This window comes from Asterias amurensis, chromosome 12 (assembly GCF_032118995.1).
Source record: "Asterias amurensis chromosome 12, ASM3211899v1".
NCBI lineage: Eukaryota > Metazoa > Echinodermata > Asteroidea > Forcipulatida > Asteriidae > Asterias > Asterias amurensis.
This window is the reverse complement of record NC_092659.1, coordinates 3,894,495-3,916,403: the sequence shown is the minus strand read 5'-3', so window position 1 is coordinate 3,916,403 and position 21,909 is coordinate 3,894,495. Positions and strand designations below refer to the sequence as shown.

The following is a 21,909-nucleotide window of genomic DNA, read 5'->3' as shown; positions in this document are numbered from 1 at the left end:
GCGCTTACACTGTGGGGGAATATGCGACATAACCTCAATCTGTGACGTCATAATAAATTGTTCATGCACTGCATTATTTCGCACAGCAAACTAAATCACTACCAAAAAGAGAAATCCCAAAAGCAATCATTCAATCAATAAATTATGAATTGAAAAATTAACCAAAATGAATAAATTCTATGATATTTGTGTTAATAGATATGAACGTTTTGTGCAGTCAAGAGGAGGTAACTTCAATCCAACTCCACAGCAACAGGCTGGTCAGAAGAGAGCAACGTTGGCTTAGTTGAATTCAGGAGTACCAAGTGTCGGCAACTGGGTTGGCTGATGATGGGAAAGTGTCAGTCTGTACACAGCTAAGAAACCCTTGCAATTAAAGATTCTATAGACCTTTCTATCGCAAGGTCACAGCCCAAGTTTTTAGCCAACTGAGGTTTGAAAACTATGGAAAGCCAAAACAAAAACAGGTTTCCACAGTTTGTAACAATGGCACACAATTGAACCTCACGAGTACCACCTATATACACCTTTATCATGCTGTCTCCATCTTGGTCATGTTCCTTTTATCCAATAACAATAATGAATGCTAAAAATCATTTTGCAATTAGAAACCAGACTATTTTGATCAACTCACTGGTAATTGTAATCAGGGGAAGTAGGCATTCTTTTTTGTTTCTCCAAGTTTTAAAAACATTTTTTCGTTCTTTTCAGGGAAATTTACATGCAATGTAATCAAGAGGTAATCTTGAAATTTAGAAAAATGGTTTATTGAATAGGAGTGTGCAATTTATTTTGTTTATAGGGCATTAAAGATTAAAATACCGTAATAATTTCACTGGATTAGTCTTTGCTCTGAGGATCAAAGAGTTTGTTCTCAACTACAAAATGCGAATATTTTAGAACAAATCGATTAGTTTTTAAGTTGATGTACTTGATCAATCTGAAATGTACTAGATTTGATTTATTACTTGTGATAATGTTTGCGAGTAGAGGTTGAAGATTTTGACTGAAACAGTACTTAATTTTAATAATGGGAAATAGTTTTTATTTGAATATAATTATAAATAGTGTGAATTTATCTGGTGTACTTCAAATCATTTTTTTCGATTTGATGTAAATGATATGTATTTAAAGAGAGTGGACACTATTGGTAATTGTCAAAGACTAGCCTTCACAGTTGGTGTATTTAAACATATGCATGAAATAACAAACCTGTGAAAACTTGAGTTCAATCGGTCATCGAACTTCCGAGATAATAATTGAAGAAAAAAAACACCATGTCACACGAAGTTGTGTGCGTTTAGATGGTGGATTTCGAGACCTCAAGTTCTAAATCTGAGGTCTCTAAATCAAATTCGTGGAAAATTACTCTTTCTCGAAAGCTATGGCACTTCAGAGGGAGCTGTTTCTCACAATGTTTTATACCATCAACTTCTCCCCATTACTCGCCACCAAGAAAGGTTTTATGCTAAAAATTATTTTGAGCAATTACCAATAGTGTCCACTGCCTTTAATATAAGTGGATTGTGGTGGTGTTGAAATGGTCCCCAACCCTCCTACTGTTGGACTGTTCAATATCATCAACTGGGGTTTTGAGTAGTAAACTTTGCCAGCCTGCAACGAGGTATCATGTAGTGAGCACATCTACACAGTACAGCTCTCAACAGTTTTGCAATCAAGGCAAAATTAAGACACAGTTGTAACTTTATGAGCAAATGATCTCGTGTCAAAGCTTAAAGCAATAATCTTTTTTTTAAATTGTTGTGCCATATTTTCTGGTTTGGGTTTTCTACTTTCCTTTGTGTATCTTTATATACTTGGCCTTTTCTCAGCCCCACCGTTGATGTACAGTTTTTCTTAAAACAAAGTAACAAAATAATTGTTTTGAATCCTATTTATTTTCTTGTGAATGCTAAGTGGCAATGATAGAATGCATTATGATTTATTTCCATTGTAAACCATAAGGAGCTTCCATTCCTTGTTAAAATTAATAATATGTGAAACATTTTTGTTTTTATGATTAATAACAATGCTTTTATTAACAGTGACATTGATTGTAGTCTTTGTTTTCACGATACTGTTATTTATTTAACCCAAAGCCCAACACCATCAGCGTTTTAACGGCAACCTCGACTGCAAAGAAACAAATGGTGAGACAAATAAAGGGTTTGTTTAAAGGCAGTGGACACTATTGGTAATTACTCAAAATCATTATTAGCATAAAACCTTTCTTGATTACGAGTAATGGGGAGAGCTTGATAGTATAAAACATTGTGAGAAACAGGTCCCTCTGAAGTGACGCACATGTAGTTTTTGAGAAAGAAGTAATTTTCCATGAATTTGATTTCGAGACCTCAGATTTAGAATTTGAGGTCTCGAGCATCTGAACGCACAAAACTTTGTGTGACAATGTTTTTTTTCTTTCATTCTCACAACTTGAGCTCAAAATTTCACAGGTTTGTTATTTTATGCATATGTTGAGATATAGTCTTGGTTCAAGACTATCCTGGATTTGTCACAAAAGGGCGCGCTGTCACCCCCAACGCGCTATCAACTATGAACCGCTATCACCCGAGAACCGCTATCACAGGAGAGTCTTGGGACATTCGTTAAATCTCCCCTCAAAATCGGGGGGAAACATAATGCGCGTGCGTAGGTTTCCCGCAGAGCCCGCCCCTTTTTTAGGGGGAGATTTCACGAATGTCCCAAGACTCTCCGGTGATAGCGGTTCTCGGGTGATAGCGGTTTGTGGTTGATAGCGCATTGGGGGTGATAGCGTGGCATTTTGTGACAAATCCAGGAGAGTCTTGAACCAAGACTAGTTGAGATACAGCAAGTGAGAAGACTGGTCTTTGACAATTACCAATAGTGTCCAGTGTCTCTAATACATATTTGGCCGGGGCCCAATTTCACAGAGCTTCTTCAGCACAAAAACATGCTAAGCACAACCAAATTATGCTTACCAGAACAAGGTTACCAGCTTAACTACCATGTCACATGTACTAGTATCCTGCTCTGCTTAGCAGAGCATTGTTTAGCTATATTTTCTCTGCTAAAGCAACTCTTCAAAATTGGTCCCTGCTGATTAGGCATCTCAAAACACTCATAAACATGTATTTACTGCCCCTCCCCCACCCCCCTCCCAAAAAAAATAAAATAAGTAAATAAAATAAAAAATTGTTTAGGCATCTCAAAATACTCATTTAAATGTATTTATTGCCCCCCCCCCTGAAATTTTTGTTTTACCAAATATGGAGGTGTACATGTACAATGTACACCTGGATCTCAGTTTCAGATTCTTTTGTCATCACTGACTCTCCTCCCTGCTGAGTGTCCTTTTATTTAATTTTCAATTCTTACAAAGCCCATGCATATCAGTAGTCATTTGAGAAATAAACAATGCATTTATGAAGACGATCATAAACGCATCGAGTGAGGTGTACATCCGTTGCTGCTACGATCATTATTACTACCAAGTTTGATGTTCATGTACATTGTACAGTAGAACTTTTACTCTGCACTGGAGCGCACACTATAATAGCACTTGAACATTGTTCTTGCGACTGTTGTGACCGGGACAAAATAATTTAACTTTGATTGTTTTTCACTTTCTTCCTGCGGCTTTTTTGTTTTTCTTCTTGTTCTTCTTTCTCTGTTTCTTCAGTTGTTTCTTGCCAGGTTTCATGTCTTTGGGGATGATCTTGACTGGGATAACACCGACTGGCTTGTAAATGGGTTTCAAGACGGTTTTGGCTTTCTTGTTTGACGGCCTTTCCGGAGATGTTGACGATTTTCTTTTGAGTGAATTACTTGAAGCGTCGTCGGCGCTTTGAACTAAAAATTTGGTTACTGTTGCAGTCGACAATTCAGATGGTTGAAGCTGTCCACTGCTTTGATTGTGTGTTGCTACATTGTGATGTCCATGTTCCGGGGGACTTACTTGAACAGTTGCTTCTGGTATAGCAATAGCACTGGCCCCTGAATGTGCTTTTGTGTTTTCTGTGTCAGCAGCAGGGCCATCTCTTGAAGTTCCAACTTGTGCATGGTCAGGGGCCATTGCATGGCTTGGGGCAATGACACCAGTCGTCTTCATCTGTTTGTTCTTGCCCTTCTTGCCTTTCTGTTTTGGCTCAGTCCTGTGTTCCACCTTTGTGCTGAAGATGATGTTGGTGACGACTTTCTTGAGTTCTTGAGTGCTGAGTTCTTTATATCGTAGCCATGGAATGTCCACCGGTGGTGTGATTTCAATGATCGAATTAACCAGAGCGTCAAACGTATTTGGGTCCCCATCATTTAGTTTCTAAAAAAGTACGAGAAAAATTATAAAATAAATAGGTGCAAAGCCCTAGATGATGTCATAAAAGCAAGTCTTGTGCATGTTCAACTGTGTGCCCTGTTGAAGCCGATTTGTTTTCCGTTCACATGCGAGTGTTGCTTGGAAGTACTTTAAGTTCTAGCTAGATATAATATTTTTGAACCCATAAAATTATTTTTTACATTTCATCTTTTTGAGTCTCCTTAAACCAACCTAGTATGGGTGCAAGCCTTTCATGGGGCAAAGTCCACCAAAATTCTTAACATCACAATTTTACCGAAAGCTTGGAACCAATCCAATAAAATTATGTAGTACCAACCTTGAACCCGATAGCCATGATGACTTTCAGCTGCAGTATGGGTGCCAGGCTATCGCTGAGATGATATACACAAGCCACGGGTATGTTTCTCGTTGCGCTGAGTGCCATGAGGTGGTTGGTCATGAGGGCGGGCTGGGCGGAGCGACAGACGAGGGCTAGACGAAGCTCGCCTCGTTCCAATGAGCGAGTGACCTCATTGAGTCCCAAAGCTAATTGAGATCTGATGCAGTAAGAATTTAGGTCATAATTTTTATTATGACAAAAATAATGCAGATTAAAAGATAATATATTCATGTGACAACCAAGTTTAAAGACACGGGACACTATTGGTAACATTGTCAAAGACTAGTCTTTCCAGTTGGTGTATCTCAACATTTATGCACACAATAAGAAACCTGTGGAAAATTCACCCTTGTCACACGAAGGGTGCTTGATTTAGAGACCTCACGTATGAGGTCTCAAAATCAGTTCAAATATTTTACTTTGAAATCACATTCTTTGAAGTTTCTGCTGGTTTTTGGCTGTTCTCTGCTCACTTCTTTCAATCTGTAAAGCCAGATGGTGGCTTTGAATCTAAACGTACCATTTCCACTTCGCAAACTTGTCCGTTCCTTAACTCACCTGAGCACTGCTCTTTTCTGACTTGCCTCTAGGTCTACAGAATCAGGTGGTTTCCTTTTACCTTTGGACGGTAGTTTGCCGAAGATTGCTGCATGAGGCACAAGAGTACTGTGGACAAATTTAATAAGATTGGTTTTCATTTAGAAAATCTACATAAGTTTTTTATCCCACACAAACATTGATATAATGCATAATCAACAATAACCCCAAATATTTAACAAGTTATAAAATTGATATCATAATTATTAGTTTTTTGTTTTTTTTAATCCTTTTACGGATTATAAAAATGAAGAGTTGCTGAAGGAGGTTTTTGCAAAAAACTGAAAAGATAATCTAAACAAGCAAACAAACAAACACAAAACAACAACTATTATTTAACCATGATTAAACCCTAATAATTTAAAATTTAATCAAAAAATATTCAATCAATGATTGACTTTACTGATTACTCTTAGAACATGAGGTTCGTTCCGCTATTGTCTCCACTATCGTGGATAATTAGCCTATTATTGAGTATTAATGGGGTTAAAAGATGTACGAACCTCTGAGTTTCTTGGAGGATAAACTTTTCATCTTGAGTTTGTAATTGTGGCCTGCAAGAATTAAAAAATATAACAAAGTTAATGCTACAATATAGCTCACTGACTGAGCCGAGTGCTGCAGAGCATATAAATTGTGGACAAGTCTGAAGTCATTAAATGTCTGTCGCGGTGAAAGTGTTCCGACTCTCCCGGCGATTCTTGCGGTATTCTTGCGAGACTGCTTGCCCGTGAGCATACTGCTCTCACGACTACGGTCAGTCGGGCAACCGGCAATTCGCACGAGAGCACCGCCACAAGTCGACTATCACCACAGGGGACCATTCAACTTAGTTCTACATGTACCTCCGTCATGATCCTGTCCATGATGCGATGCATGAAATGCCAGTCATCTTGCCCCCTAGTTGCGATAAGGTCGCAAATACTCATCAGAGAGTACCCCCCCCCCCCAGCCCACCTTAACAATATTTAATGTTGAGCTGTATTGTTTGTAGTGTAGTGTAGTGTAATGTAACCATAACTAACTAAATGGCCCCTTTTTAACAATAACATCAGTCTCATCAATGCGATAACATAACTCTCCTCCCGCCGTCGGGAGGAGGGTTTTGTTATCGCAACTATCTCATCACAGTCGCCATTGCAACTGTGATCCCTCCTCCCGACGGCCACCATATGCCGGAGGGAGGAGGTTACGTTATCGCAACTACAAAAAAGGTGGGCGAAACTACCCCCCCCCCCTGCAAAGCCGCCCCAGGCAAGCTCGCCCTCTCCATGTACAAACTCGCCCCCTAAGAATACCTGCGAGAACGCTGAGGTCGACTTTTTCCAGGGGCGACTTTATGGGGGCGACTTTGCCGGGGGCGAGATGACTGGTTTGTGGTTACCGGTCCGGTTTACGGTTATATGGGAAAATTAAACCCAACGAAAATGACTTAAAAACTATCATATACTTCTTAGGTACACGTTTATCTCTCTGAAAATACAACAAAATGAGCATAGATACTTACCACTCAGTTAGAAATGGTGACGTTATTGTATTTTTGGCTGGAAACTGTTTTTTATGCCCCTTTTTGGCGCGTATCGTACCAGCAAGTGATGTGACCATGGGCGCCGCCATGTTGTCTAAGTTTGTCCTCTTTCAAAAAATTAAAAATAGTTATTTTAAAAAGACAGCTCAAAATATAATTTTATTTCATAAATAAAAAATGTGCATGTATTATAATAATAATATATACAGATTGTAATGCACTATTTATACATTTTAGATAAAGCATTACTTTGCTAAAAATCGTAACATGTAAAGAATTTGGAAAATTTCCCGCGCTTCGTGTCAAAGGTCATAACAACAAGTTTTACACATGGTACACAAAATGAGAATGTCATTTCTGTTCTCGGAGTTAAAGTTGCACTGGTTTGATTTGTCTATAACTTGGCATGAAATTGAGAGATAGAAGTGCAATCATGTCTAGAAAAGAAGAGAGCAGTCAGAAGTCAATGAAGACGACAAAACCGGATCAAAACCAGTGGGTGATTATTGCACCAGGTCAGTTTGTTTTTATGCGCTTGACTGGTACATGTAATAAATTGACCGCGGGAACAAGTGTAGTTTTGAAAATGAAAGCGACACGGTAATAAAAAAGAATGAAAAACCATGGGGTTCTGTTGGGTGGGGGCAGGACTGACTGTCACTGTCAGTGTCAGTCATCATGGTCATTGTCAATATTCTGTGCATTGTATTGTTTACTTAAGTCTTTTATTTAATTAGGACATTAGTGATGTATACTTTTGCTGGATTGGACTTTATTTTGTGAGAATTAAAGGATAACTTTCCATATGGCGCCACCACCTTTTCACTCATCTTTACAAAAAGGGATATCTCATTGAGGTAAATTAGATACTATGTTATTTCATATCGAATGAAAAAGTGGTGGCGCCATGGAAAAGTTTCCCTATCCTGCCACCACTCTTTCATTCTTTTAAGTTTTAGTTGCGATAACGTAACCCTCCTCCTGACCGGCTGTCGGGAGGAGTTTTCCGGCCGTCGGGAGGAGGGTTACGTTATCTCAAATATCAATCTTTATGAAACTTAATTAGCCTATATCTAATTTTAATTTACCTAAATGGGATATTTCTTTCTGTAAAAATAAAAAATTAAAAGTGGTGGCAGCTAGGATACGAAAAGTTGTTTCCCAAAACTTGTATTTTATACTTAACAACAACAATCATAAAATGGGGGGAAAATAAGTTGATAATGGGTCTACTGTACTATATTTTGGCTATAACTCTCATTTTGGAATCCACCAGCAAGCCTACAACTACCTCATCTAATTTGTGTCATGTTTGTATAGATTCAAGTTTACAATTGCTGCGATGTACATGTACTCCATGGATGTGGTAATTGACAAACTCCACTTGTTTTGTTTTTCTGCAGACGGTGTGGTCAAAAGGAGTAATGATGAACAAGACATAGCATTTGTAAAGTTGAAACATCCTAAAACAGGTACGTATGTAATATCTGTCGTACGTTCTGTCTTTTTAACTGAATGACAAAAGTGCATATTTTGTTGTCATTGGTTGGTGCAAACAAATCCTCTAACTGCTCTTAATTGTTTGTTCAAGAGTTTTATAAAGTTTCAAAATCCCACTAATGACTTTAAATATAAAATGTTTTGTAATTATAAACCAATTTGATTGAGATTTTTTATTTGTCGTCTTTGAGTCTGCTTTATCTTTTATTTATTTGAAATGAAAAAGTCTCATCCACTTTAAGGTGATCCCTTGACCTGCCACTTCCTAGTTTTTTGTAAACTAGGCGGCTGTTACAGCGTGTACAGCTTTTGACTGGCACCAACTCCCTCAAAGATTTCTTTGACAAAACATGAGAGATACCGCCAACATGGCTAGATAGCTCTGCTCAGTTGTTAAACCCATGCAATTTAGTGCTGGACACCATTGGTAATTGTCAAAGACCAGGACTTCTTCTCACTTGGTGTATCTTAACATATAAATAAAATAACAAACCTGTGAAAATTTGAGCTGAATTGGTCGTCAAAGTTGCTAGGTAATAAAGAAAGATAAAACACCCTGGAAAATCAAATTCTCTCTCGAAAACTACGTTCTTCAGACTCTGAGTAAACATTATGAGTAACAGCTCCCTCTAAATCAGAGGGAGCCGTTACTCACAATGTTTTTTTACTTCCAACTGCTCTCCGTAACTCATTACCAAGTAAGATTTTATGCTTATAATTATTTTGAGTAATTACCAGCTTTTTTTTCAAGTCAAATCATTATAAATCGAAGTCCGCTCTAGTAAATTTGTTGTTTTTCTCCCTAAAATCTTTGATTTAACTTTACTCAATCAGCTCCCCTCAAGTGTTGTTTATAACTTTGTATGTTATGAATGTTTTCTTTTCTTGCTCAAGAAAAAGCAGCAATGTTTATGTTCAGCAGCGATGGTACCACAGTTCACGAGCTCACATCATTCAAAGAAAAGTATAGATCTTGGATTATCAATGAAACCGTCCAAGAAGGTACCTAGATGAAACAAGTTTGTTTGTTCTACAAGTTTCCTTTTACTGTATTATGGTGTATTTTCTTTACCTTATTTTATACCACAAGATTCAGAACTATTTTTTTTTTTTTTTTTTTTTTTACAAATTTCTTGAAAACTGTTCAAGAGCTACTGTTTGAAATATAAACATATTGTAAGTAAATGGGAAAGTCAATTGTCTCAGTGTTTTACCTCTGCCTTTTGTGATCCTGGCTCTTTTCCTTGGTTGCGTCTTTCATTGATTTGGTTCTTATTTCCTACCAGGGCCCAATTTCATAGAGCTGCTAAGCACAACAATTTGCTCAACATGAAATTGTTTGCCTTGATAAAAACAGGACTACCAACCAAATTTCCATGTGATTTTCAGGATTATTAGCAAACAACAGCTGAATACCTGTAACAACTAATATGCAAAAAATGGAAATTTGGTTGGTAATCCTGTGCGAAGCAGTTTTTTGTGCTAAGCAGCTCTATGAAGTTGGGCCCTGATTGTTAGGATTTTTCCTTTGGGGGATTTTCCTCCCACATCTATAGCACATAATTTGTTCATCATCTTTTCTACACAAGTATCGCCAGGTATCGGGTCACAGTGCGAGTGCAGGCCTTTATGCTTCATTTTTGAAAGGGCAAGGGCACCAAGGCATTGTCTTCTTTTGTAATGGGCACGCTATGAGGAAATTGTATCAGGCCTGCGAATTACTTATTGACTACTTAAACTAAACAATATTTCTGTCAAAAACTAGTTTACAGCTTGCTTGATTATTTGCTTGATTGCATGATTGCTTGATTGGTTGATTGATTGATTGATTGAATGATTCATTCATACAGTATTCATTCTCATATTGATCAATTCATTGATTGGTTGATTGTTTTCAGATGGGGCAATGATGATTGCTACAGCCATAGATCCACTCTTCCTTATTTTACCATACCTCATCAAAGCAGAAAGTGTGAGTATGAGTATAAAGACAATTTGAACAAACCAAAAGTAGTTCCTTTTCCAGTAAGAGCATTTATATGTGTACATGTAGCTACATGTAGCTTGAAAACTCTCTGGGGTGTCGTGGCTGAGTGCTTGAAACACTGGAGTCAAGCGCTGGTGTTTCTAATCAGCAGGTTGTGAGTTCTAGTCCCAGTCGTGACACAGTATGTTTTTGAGCAAGATACTTTATCATAACTACATTGTTCTTTGGATGTGACGTTTAAAAGCTGTTTTCATGTATTGGTAGTGCAAGTAAAAAGAACCCAGACTACTTTTCGAGAAAGAGTAGGGCTTAACCCCAGTGTTTCTGGTTCACTTAGCAAGCGCCCTTCTTTACAGGTTTCCACAGGCTTGCAAGCTACAGTGAAAGGGTAGGGGTTAACCCCAGTGTTTCTGGTTCACATAGCAAGCGCCCTTCCTTACAAGTTTCCACAGGCTTCAAGCTACAGTGTTGAGGCATTCTTGGTTTCGTTGCCAGAAATAGAACAATAACGATGTTCTGTTGGTTTGTCTAGGTCTTTTCCCCCTTATCTTGGACTTACTTTCTGGTACATCTTCAGAAGAAGTGCCCTTTGCAATGATAAGTCCCTTCAAATGCTAATACTCCAGACATGGGGTCTTGCTTTCAAAGGAGAATTCATCACTTTTATTTCATTTGTTTATGACAGAGCGGAATGTTCATCACTCTCGACCAGATCCTGGACGATGTAGATTACCCACAATGCCACAGGTTACACAAATGCTCGGGAGTGTCTCAGATGCATTACATAGCAAATGTCAAAGGTGGGTTTTATTTTATTTTATTTTTTTATTTCTTGTTGTCAAGTCAAACTTAGGCAACATTGACAGCTTGAAACTAGCACCTGGCGAGAAAAAAAAACGGTTGAGTCTCTTATCCATCAAATTAGCAGTTCTCCAATGTCTCTTGAGGCAGTGCAGGTTGGGACGGCAGTGCATTCTGCTCTTCCAGCCAAACTCACTCTGTATGATAGCCTTGCCTCCATCCCTATGGACTGTGAAGTGGGTAACGCCTTTTTGGCCCCAGGAGTAGGTGGCAATGTGCCCTGGTGACTCTTGATTTGGGTCGGCTGCCCTAGTCATTTTAGTGTAGCCCTCAACTTGAAGTGGCCATCCGGTCTAGTGATGTCTAAGCTTGGGCGATATCAATTTATTTTATTCACGATATATCGCCGACAATATATCGCGATATTCGATATAATCGCAATTAATTAAATTTGACATCTCAGGGTTCGAAATTAGCGGTCGCCCGATTGCCAAATGCGAGTGAAAATAGCGGCGGGCGACTGAAAACCATTTCTCACTAGCCCGCCGGGCGAGTCAAATAATTATTCCTTTTCACATATAAATGAGGGTTCAGTGGCAAAATCCCACAGAAAACTTCTACTAAAGCTTTTAAATTAGTAAGTTTGACAATTCTAGAAACTTGCTAGATTTAATTTTGTCGTGATCGGGACCGGAATTGCTGTCGTTCGTATCAGAAAACACGTACAATCAATTGAAAACACGATGCACAAACCACATGGTGCCGAGTATCCTCACAGTACATCCATGCAGTATGCACAGCGCACACAGTCGTCCAAAGTCCATTCTGACCAAATCTCTGCACGCTGTGATTGGCCGTTGATGGCTGTTAATAAATTCCATATTCATTATGTTCTTGACTAGACTTCAATGCAGTACATGTTCATGAACGGAGTAAAGAATTGCCGAACGTTGTGCATAATGACTGCAGACTGTGCACAATGTACAGCCTTGGACAACCAATAACATGGACAACATTTGCCAACAGAGGGCGTTACGGGGCAATTCATTAATTATTTCTCGATGTGCGTTGTTGACTGATCGTTGATTCATGAAGATTTTGTTGCAAACGGAGTTCAAAACATGTTCAAATCAACCGACCCCCTAACCACGAAGTCATTAAAGTTGTTGATGGAAAAGGGATAGTTTAAGGTAAAAATTCAGATATAAAATCCTCAAAAAAAGCAATTTTAGGGGCTTCACTTTCGTGGTTTTTTTTTTTTTGTTTTTTTTCGTTTTGAAAATTGTGTGTATAATTACATGTGGGCTAGTGAAAAAACCTGCGGGCGATCGAGAATTTTGGTTGACTCGCCCGGCGGGCGATTGAAAAAAAACAGTTAAGGGAAACCCCTGATCATCAGTCTTCAAACTCCAAGTGAAAGTTGTAGAAGAGACAGTCATAGCATAAGAGAGGTGTTCTAATGACCTATTCTTCTGGTTTTACTCCAAACCTATGGGGTGCAAGATGTCTCAGCTAGCAAATACATCGCGATATTTAATCGATATCGCGATATATCGATATTTCGATTAAAACCAAATCCATCCGATATCGAAATCGTTTCCAAATTAATATCGCGATATTCGATAATATCGTGATATCGCCCAAGCTTAGTGATGTCAGGCGATCTCAAATTTTTTTTTAAAGTGTTATAATGTTCTATCCCTAAATTACTTAAGCCCCATTCATATAGTACTTTCTGTGAAAGCGAAATCGAAGCAAAACTTCTGTGAATTTGACGTTTTTTATGCAAGAGAGTTCAGCATACATGTAAGTCAATTGATGCGGAATATTTGTTGCGAAATTGTGACGTCAACATTTGCTTCGCAGCGCATTCGAAAGTATGAACTGGGCTTGAAGCATGTATTGAAGTACATTTCTAACATTTATTGTCATACTTCATTGCTCTAAACTGGAACTAACTCTGACTCACAACTGAACACTTGTGTCAAGTAACAACAACTGAACAGCGTGTGCGCAAGTCTTAAAGAGGCAGACGCAACTTAAAGTGATTACACTACATGAAGGTACATCAAGCAATCTGTTACTGAATCTATTTTCATTTTTCTGTTTTTGAACACACAGGTTCTTCTGATTTACAGGCGTATAAGTACAATCCAGAGAAGACGTTAGACTGGCTTAGAACCAAAGTGGAAAGATTAGTGGGAAAACTGGAAGAGAAAGACATCCATGTGACAACGGGTTCACACTCTGCAACGTACGTCAGGAGTAGCAAGGGAAATAATGCCACAAAAGGTTTGGTCTTTTCTCATCTTCAACATATTTGGATCTCAGGCTCTGTAAAATGACATCTGAACAAGTTTCAAAATGTGCCTCTTTTTTTGTATCACAGGTTGATAAACGTTGTAAACTGCATGAAATGACATGATTTACATACAAAATATGATGTACTTTGCTGTTTCCTCTATTAGGTGGTTTGGGCACGGCCCCTTGACACCTCTTGCTCTTGTATTATTTTCTCTGGTCTTATTCAGCAGTTTCATGATTCTTGAATATTTGTTGTACTTTCTCCCCCACCTCATCCCCAACACTCCCACCCCAATATACTCATTGCTTGTTGATATTACATTGTATACATGTGTACGTATAATGCTGATTGCCCATGTGTGTTTTTTCCTTGTAATTACTCATTTTATTTCTTGATAGTCATTTTATTACCAGTTAGGGAAAGTGTTTTTAATTTTTCGGAACTGCATTCATCTGAAACTTTTACTTTTGTATATTGCCAACATCTTTATTTGTTGTTTATTTGTGTATTACAATTGCGTTTATCTATTCAATTGATCAAAGTGTTAATTCATTTCTTCCTGCCTCTGTCAACCAAATTTGATCGGCATCTTGTGAGTAAATTTGTATAATTCAACATGTCTATTAAAAAATCTTTCTCTCCCCCCCTTTTGTTTTCTCAATTGCTCAATGTGTTGCATTTTATTTATTTCAGGCTAATTGAGGACAGGAAAATTGGCCTTGTTCATTGTCAAAATCTCTTAAATACTGTGTTTCTTTGTTTAGATTGTTTTTATTTTTTTATTTATGAATCATATTGTTGCCTTTATGTTTTCATGACTTTTTAAGGACAACAAAATGTACCATTTTATAGTGAATTTATCTCTAGTTATTTTTAAGTAACTGTAAATAATATTTTATCAATATTTAAATCTTTAAAGTTTTCATTACTTTATTTAGGACAAGATAGTTTTAACTTTTTCATTGTTTATCTCTATACCTGTTACTTCTGATTTGTACACATATTTTAAGGATAGTTTAATCAATATTTTAACATTAACGTTTTCATTTTGAAAATTTGACTTTAATCAGGTTTTGAATATCCTTTAAGAATAGTTTGACATTTTGCAATTAATGTTTTCTTTACTTTTCCATGTCAAGAAGATCAGACTTTTTCACAATGATTGTATTGATTTCCAAACAGAGGAATATTTGAGATACGCCACAGGAATGATTTCCGATTATCTGTCAGCTGACTTGAGCAAGAGGCTTTTCAGTCATTTAGGGTAAGTCGTGAAAAGTCAAATATTTGTTGTAGTCAGGTATGACAAGTTTAAACTTTATACCCTTGATGAATGAAACTGCCTGGATAGATTTTAAACATTTTGGGTTTGAGCAAAGACAACATTACTGGAGTGGGAGTTGAACCAACGACCTCCGGATGAACGTACCAGCACTCAACCAACTGAGCTATCCAGCCCTTTGTTAGTTGGCGGTCTCTCTATTAGTAAAGGCCGAGTCACACTGCAGCGATAACGAAAACGATAACGATCACGACGCAAAGAGAACGCATTCTATTGGTTGAATTGCTCCACGCAGAATACGCACACGCTCATTCAACCAATATAATGCGTTCTCTTTGCGTCGTTATCGTTATCGTTCTCGTTATCGCTGCAGTGGGACCGGACCTTAAGGCCTGGATTGATTTTAAACATTTTGGGTTTGAACAAAGAAACTTGAACAAAGAAACTTGACTGCTGCAGGACTTGAACCAACGACCTCCAGCATGTCCAGATTTACCTTCGGGCACTCAAGCAACCCCCTTGTTGGTGGTCTCTTTATTCTGGGGTGCCTTTTTATCCTTGCTACAACTTTTTGTACTTCTGCTTCAAGTGAACAATAGCTCCTATTTTCTTCAGATATAAACAATAACAAAATACGCTCTATGATTTATCTCTCTTTAGACCAATCCATTAAGCTCCGCCCCATTGCGTATTGACCAATGACAACACAAATAAGGTCCGACATGCGTAAGCGTATGCTTGGCGCGCGTGGCAGAGTTGTGCAGAAAGGCGTTGGAGAGGCTCACATGTTCTTGCTCACACATGCGTCGTGGGCGGAGCCTAATGGATCGGTCTATTGCTGCCGATACTGTTTCCAAAAGCTCTTTGAAATCTATAACTCCTTTGGTTCCATAACATTGCACACCATTGAAATCATTTTTATTTCCTGTTTGTACAGAATAAAAGAAGTTGCTGATAAGAAAGTTGTGGAATTAGCTGAGCCATCAGAACCTCCTTCCAAGGTAGATATCTTTTAAACTTCCAATAAAGTTTGAACTGTTACAGGCAAACTTTAGAGAACTGCAACTGCTGTTGCCGAATGTGATTGTCTTTTTAGCCTGAACGAATGTGTTATTTTTTACCTCGCTCTGAAGGTCGGGGTATTTGTTGACAATTTTTGTGGAAGGCTGGCCTTGTAGAGGTGTTGGTCACCTGTTCCTCCTTGCCACTGTTTTGTATTTATTTTTATTTTCTCAGTTTTAGTTCTATTTTTAGGATTGTATCTTTGATTTCCTTTAACAGGGTTTTGCCAGTGTGAAGTGTAATTAAATAAATAACTGAATAAAGATACCCATATACAAGTTTCACAACAGTGAAATATTTAGGTTGTCTTGATTTTGATTTCAGCAGAGAGTGACAGGGGCAATAAATTATTTTATCAATTTCAGAAAGCAAAGTTGGCAACCAGTAGTGAGCCCGAGGAAGACTATAGCAAGTCTTTTAACGGTAACTCAACTGCAGAGAAACAAAAGGTGAGTCATATAAGGAGATTGTTGAAGACAGAAATAGCCTTTTCAGACCCGGGGCCGATTTCACAAAGCAATAAAATTCATCGCAAGACAAATTTTTTCAGTTTCACCATAGTGATTTGTATTGTGACATCACGTTTTACTAAGCAACTACGATTGATTTGCAGATCTTAGATCTTTGTGAAATCGGCCCCTGGGCCAAAATTTCAAAGGGCTGCTTAAAGCCATTGGACCCTTTCGGTAAACAGTATTGTCCAAGGCCCACACTTCGTGTACCACAACTTCTATATCAAATAACAAACCTGTGAAAATTTAGGCTCAATCGGTCATCGGAGTCGGGAGAAAATAACGGGAAAACCCACCCTTGTTTCCGCGCGTTTCGCCGTGTCATGACATGTGTTTAAAATAAATCCGTAATTCTCGTTAGCGAGAATTTATATTGTTTTGCTGTTTTCTCAAAAAGTAAAGCATTTAATGGAATAATATTTCAAGAGAAGTCTTTCACCACTACCTTTTGTAAACCCTGTAAGTTATTTGTAAATCTGTGAACTTTTTTTTTTTTTCCTGAACCGAAAGGGTCCAATGGCTTTAAGGATAAAAAGTAGCTAAGCATAACAAAATTATGCTTACCAGAATAAGGTTATCAGCCAAAATACTATGTCACGTGTACAACTTGTGACTGGTATTCTGCTCATTTTTGCTAAGCATGCAATTGTTAAGCAATATTTTCTTCTGAAGCAGCTCTATGAAATTAAGCCGTGATCGATAGCACATAGGCAATGGAGTCCATGGCCTGTGATACTCCTGGGCTCAATTTCATGGCTCTGCTTACCGTAAGCACAGAATCAGCGCTTATGGAAGCAGGGAATTCTGTGCTTACGGCAAGCGTATTTCACGGGTTAGCGGCGAATTTTGGGCTTCTGCGCGTGCGTACTTCACGTTACTAGGGATTCTACGCTTACAAGGCTAGCGCAGAAATTCGGGGCTTGCACGTAAGCGGGGAATCGCGATCGTAAGCGCAGAATTCGGCGGTAAGCAGAGCCATGATATTGAGCCCAGGTCTCGGCCTTTATGCCCCTTCAAAAGTTTCCCATAGACTTTAAGATTTGCCAATGGAAGTAATAAATAATAATAATAAGACGTGTAATGCGCACGTATCCACCTTGCTGGGTGTTCAATGCGCAGAAAGTAGTGCCCTTTGCAAAATGAAAAGCCTTGCCCTTTCAAAGATGAAATTCCAGGCCTGCTTTTCCAAATCGTGGCTTGGGGCTCCAGCCCCCTGTATGCTTCGTTTTTTGAAAGGGGCACCAAGGCATTTTCTCATTGGTAAAGGGTACCTCATGAGGAAATTGTAAATGTCTACTGGAGAGCATTTCAAGGGCACAAAGGCAATAACCAGGGGGCATGGAGGCAATCCCCTGCGTTACCGTATTAAAGTATAAGGGCTAGGCTCCGGCGTGGGCTCTGTCATCAGTTTTTGAGCAGTGTGTACTTTGCAAGTTATTCTTGGATCCAAGACCTGCATTCGTTGTTTAAGTCGATATAGATCAATGCTGACTACAAAGGTTGATATCTACTTCGGTTCGATTTTTAATTATGATAGCAGGTCGTGAGTAAAAGCGATTTAACTCACTCTATTGGCAAGGTCAAGGGTACTTCCGGCGAGTACTAAAGGCCGGAATTAAGCGTTTATTCTTGTGCATTGAAGTGTTCCGCCAAAACCCTTCGGCTAAGTTTATGCATGCCATGGGTGGATTGTTGAATTATAAAAAACAACAGGCTTGTCTTGAACCTCTTTTGTTTTAACTGTTTGTTTAGATGATGTTCTCGTCAAGGGAACGCAGCAAACTTCCTTATGGGGTTATAAACGCCAAGCTGGCAACAGCCAATCTCTCTCATACAAACATTGATTTAACGCCTTTCGCTATAAATTGCACAAATAAAAAAATTGTGATTCAGTGTAACTAGACGACAATACTTATTCTAGTCATTGTGAAATCAGTGGTTGCCTTGGGGGATTCGAACCCACAAGGTTGTAATTGCAAGTCCTGCAGTCTAACCACTGAACCACGGTAAACCAAGACTACTTGCAGTGTCTTAAATCGTGTACCAAACCTAGAGTTGGAGTCAACTGTTTATCTTAAAGCAGTATTTATATATATTTATTTTACTAAGCCAGCGTTCGACCTTAATGCTGGTCCGCTGGCCAAATGCCAGTAGAAATCGCGGCGGACCAGCTGAAACACCTTGCCAACTGGTCCGGCTGACCAAAGCTTTCAATATGTATCTTCATGTTTATATTTTATTTGATATATCTTTCAACATTTATCCGCTATTCACAAAAAAAACACTTTGGGGTTATAGTTTAACAAACTCTAAATTTCAAGTGTTTTTCTTAATTTTTGTATCCTTTTATTGTTCTCTATGTATTTATTATTTTGTTGTCCCATTTTTTTTTTTTTTTTTTTTCAGCCCACCAAGATGACAGCAGCTCAGAAAGCCCTTAGTAAAGTAGACAAGACTGGAATGAAAAGCCTAGCGAGCTTCTTCAGTAAACCAAAGAAATCAATTTTGAAAAAGGAGCAGAGCAAGTGAAAAAACATAACAAGGGTACTTCAAAGATGAGGATCCAAGTCAACCATTATACAAAGTGTAGGTTAGTAGGATTTGAAACTTTGCAAATATGATAAAGTAAGGTTTGCGGTAACACCATTTAAAGCCATTGGACACTTTTGGTAAACAGTATTGTCCAAGGCCCACACTCCGTGTATCACAACTTCTATATAAAACAACAAACCTGTGAAAATTTAGGCTTAATCGGTCATTGGAGTCGGGAGAAAAATAACGGGAAAACCCACCCTTGTGTCATCACGTTTCGCTGTGTCATGACATGTGTCCAATGTTCAGAAAGTGTCCAATGGCTTTAAAGATAATCTCTATAAATTGAGTTGGGGTGGTTCTGAAAATAACCGTATGTTTTAACTTGAGTCCATTCATTTTTCTCCAGAAGACGATCAGAGCATACTGATCAAAACAGCGAGTTGTAACCTACATGTATAGTTCTTTTCAGAACCACCCAAACTCAATTAGAGATTATCATAATACATGGTATAGACTGTGCAAGTCTCACGCAGATTTGAACTTCCGGGACCATTGTGGTCCCAACCTTATGGAGTTTTACGTTGGGGAGATTTTGTTTCGTCCATTACTTTAGTTTAATATAGTTTATGACCATAAAAATGACATATGTTGTTAAAAATGTAATACTAATTAACAACATATATAAAAGTAAAAATAAAGTCAACATAATAACGAAGAAAAACCGATATTTAAACTTGACCTCAGGTCAGGTTATTTGTAAAAAATTAAGAATTTGTGCCCATCTCTGATCACGAAACTTACGCAGACGCTTGTTTTGGCCGCGCGGGGTGGAAAGCCTTTTCATTGGTCGCTTAGGCGTCGGCTTCCTCTTTAAAATGTGTCACGCGTTTATCTAACGCCCTTGCGGACCATCGTGCGTCCGCGTATAAACCAGCTTTCAGTAGTTTCACATTCGGGCGTAGATTTACAAATGGGGTTTCAAAACATTTAAGATCAAACAAACATCCTTGTCCCAGAGTTTTACTTTTGTCTATATATAGACTTTAACCGATAATTGTGTATTAGTTTAAAAAGCTAAAACTAATTTAAACAAGCTCTAATGGGTATTTTTGTTGTTCAGATTCGGCATTAAGAAAAAATTAATGCAAAGATTTGATTCATAAAAAAATTAAGTTCTTCAGTTGTCGTGTTTTCTCGCTCCGGTGCGCGCGAGACTTGCACAGTCTATTACCACCAACCTTACTTTAAAGTGTAGGTGGATTCCCTTGTGTCCAAATTTGGATTCCATAAATCAGGGGTAGACGTTTCAGACTGTTATTTGAAATCAGACTTTTTAAAATATGCTCATAGAAAGGAAAGTTTTGTATTTTTCTCAAAATAAAATAATTCACAAAAATGGATGTACTTCTCTAGCACTGAGGATACTGTTCTCAAAAATGGCTCTATGGAATTCATAATTCCAGGGTTTATGAAAAGGTGGATTGGGTTTTCAGTCCCTGAATCCAATTTCATAAAGCTCTTAAAACACATTTATTTGCTAAGCAAATACTTACTGGGACACCAGTCACAACAATGGTAAGCTTCATGTAATTTTGCCTGGTAAACTGTTTCTGTTAAGCAATACTTTTTGTGCTTAACAAGTTTTTATGCTTGGGGCCCAAGTTGTGCGTTTTAACCCCATTTGGGGTTTTCTTCCCAAATCTGAAACTGAACATTTTCTATGACCGTATTCATGGAATATTCTTTCTCTTATCGGAGCTTGCTCTGATGTATACATTTTGTAAATAACTTGTTTTAAACATGATAATATTAATGTTACAAAATCAAAAGTGCCTTAATTATAAAGCTGCCACGGACGTGACTTTGGCCATCTTTGGTCTGGTTCCCTATGCCCATACATTGGAAATGCTGGAGGGATATGCAAGAGATCTAACTGCATATTATTCTTGCTGCTGGAGATGAGTTATCAATATCACCATAGTGATTTGTATTGTGACATTATCACACTTTACTTAGCAGTAAAGATTAAATCACAGATTAAATCTTTGTGAAATTGAACCCTGGTTTGGTTGAATGAATTCTGACAAGAGCAAATGGTTGCCATGACTAAACAACAAATTCCTAAGGTGACAAATTCCAGGTCACATGTCATACATGTGTGTGTGTGTAAACCTCTTTTTTCAGACAGTGGACACTGTTGGTAATTACTCACTATAATTATTAGCATAAACCTTACTTTGCAACGAGTAATGGGGAGCTGTTGATAGTATAAAACATTGTGAGAAACGGTTCCCTTTGAATTAACATGATTTTTTAGAAAGATGTAATTTACCACAAATTTAATTTTGAGACCTCAGAATTAGATTTTGAAGACTCAAAATCAAGCATCTGAAAGCACACATTTTCATGTGACAAGGGTGTTTTTTTCTTTCATTATTATCTCGCAACTTCGACGACCAAGTGAGCTCAAATTTTCACAGGTTTGTTATTTTATGCATTTGTTGAGATACACCAAGTGAGACGACTGTTCTTTTGCAATTACCATTAGTGTCCAGTGTCTTTAAACCCTTTGACCATAATATGCAACAAATTGAAACTCTTGAGTGTGTTTAAATTTGTATTTTTTTTTTACATAGAGAATGAAATGTTCTTATGGAAAAAAATATATTAAAAGTGAAAATATACTTCTGATAATAATAATGTGTATGTACTAAATGCTTTTCCAGCGTAGGTGTTCCAAGCGCCTTGCATTATTTGACACAAAAGTTGAGACAGGGTAAACAACCAAAATTATTAGATTTATAGAGAATTTTGTGAGTTTGGATTTTTGGTCCGAAATGAAAAAAGTCGACCATACGCGGGTATGGAAAAAATTTTCAGATTTGGGGTCAAACAATTTCCGATGATTTTATGGTTCCAAATGATACAGAACGGACTACTGAAGACATTTTATCAGTTGAGACTGGGTAAACAACCAAAATTATTAGATTTATAGAGAATTTTGTGAGTTTGGATTTTTGGTCCGAAATGAAAAAAGTCGACCATACCCGGGTATGGACAAAATTTTCAGATTTGGGGTCAAACAATTTCCGATGATTTTATG

The 21,909-nt window shown here is 37.9% G+C and overlaps 3 protein-coding genes across 5 annotated transcripts in view; 2 read left to right on the top strand and 1 right to left on the bottom strand.

Moving 5' to 3' along the window:
• Nucleotides 1–3,129, top strand: part of LOC139944953 (peroxisomal ATPase PEX1-like) — a 29,867-nt gene extending 26,738 nt beyond the window's left edge. For both annotated transcript variants that reach the window (XM_071942147.1, XM_071942146.1), the window contains exon 21: nt 199–3,129. In XM_071942147.1, coding sequence (XP_071798248.1) covers nt 199–286 — 88 coding nt within the window. In that variant the 3' untranslated portion in view covers nt 287–3,129. The remainder of the gene's footprint in view (nt 1–198) is intronic.
• Nucleotides 3,130–3,198: 69 nt separating this feature from the next.
• LOC139945105 (ribonuclease P protein subunit p38-like) lies at nt 3,199–6,911 on the bottom strand. Of its 2 annotated transcripts, none has more exons than XM_071942370.1 (5): nt 6,802–6,911; nt 5,798–5,848; nt 5,256–5,363; nt 4,635–4,854; nt 3,199–4,300 (listed from the first exon to the last, which is right to left on the bottom strand). In XM_071942370.1, exons 1-5 carry the CDS (start codon nt 6,909–6,911, stop codon nt 3,605–3,607), a joined length of 1,185 nt encoding a protein of 394 aa, XP_071798471.1. In that variant the 3' UTR covers nt 3,199–3,604. The 2 variants fall into 2 exon arrangements, with proteins under 2 accessions (XP_071798471.1, XP_071798472.1); XM_071942371.1 differs by lacking the exon at nt 6,802–6,911 and adding an exon at nt 6,745–6,792.
• A 229-nt stretch (nt 6,912–7,140) lies between these two features.
• On the top strand, nt 7,141–21,580 carry LOC139945449 (ribonuclease H2 subunit B-like). The gene is made up of 10 exons (XM_071942804.1): nt 7,141–7,337; nt 8,226–8,294; nt 9,217–9,324; nt 10,221–10,294; nt 10,995–11,109; nt 13,232–13,402; nt 14,598–14,679; nt 15,635–15,698; nt 16,125–16,208; nt 18,678–21,580. Exons 1-10 carry the CDS (start codon nt 7,229–7,231, stop codon nt 18,798–18,800), a joined length of 999 nt encoding a protein of 332 aa, XP_071798905.1. The 5' UTR covers nt 7,141–7,228; the 3' UTR covers nt 18,801–21,580.
• Nucleotides 21,581–21,909: the final 329 nt, after the last annotated feature.

Coding starts and splice junctions, on each gene's coding strand:
- LOC139945105 (XM_071942370.1), bottom strand. CDS start 6,911: ATGGCGGCGCCCATGGTCACATCACTTGCTGGTACGATACGCGCCAAA. Junction 4,855..5,255: donor CAGAAAAGAGCAGTGCTCAG/GTGAGTTAAGGA, acceptor TTACTGCATCAG/ATCTCAATTAGCTTTGGGAC. Junction 4,301..4,634: donor TCATGGCTATCGGGTTCAAG/GTTGGTACTACA, acceptor GTACTTTTTTAG/AAACTAAATGATGGGGACCC.
- LOC139945449 (XM_071942804.1), top strand. CDS start 7,229: ATGAAATTGAGAGATAGAAGTGCAATCATGTCTAGAAAAGAAGAGAGC. Junction 10,295..10,994: donor ACCTCATCAAAGCAGAAAGT/GTGAGTATGAGT, acceptor TGTTTATGACAG/AGCGGAATGTTCATCACTCT. Junction 15,699..16,124: donor CATCAGAACCTCCTTCCAAG/GTAGATATCTTT, acceptor TATCAATTTCAG/AAAGCAAAGTTGGCAACCAG.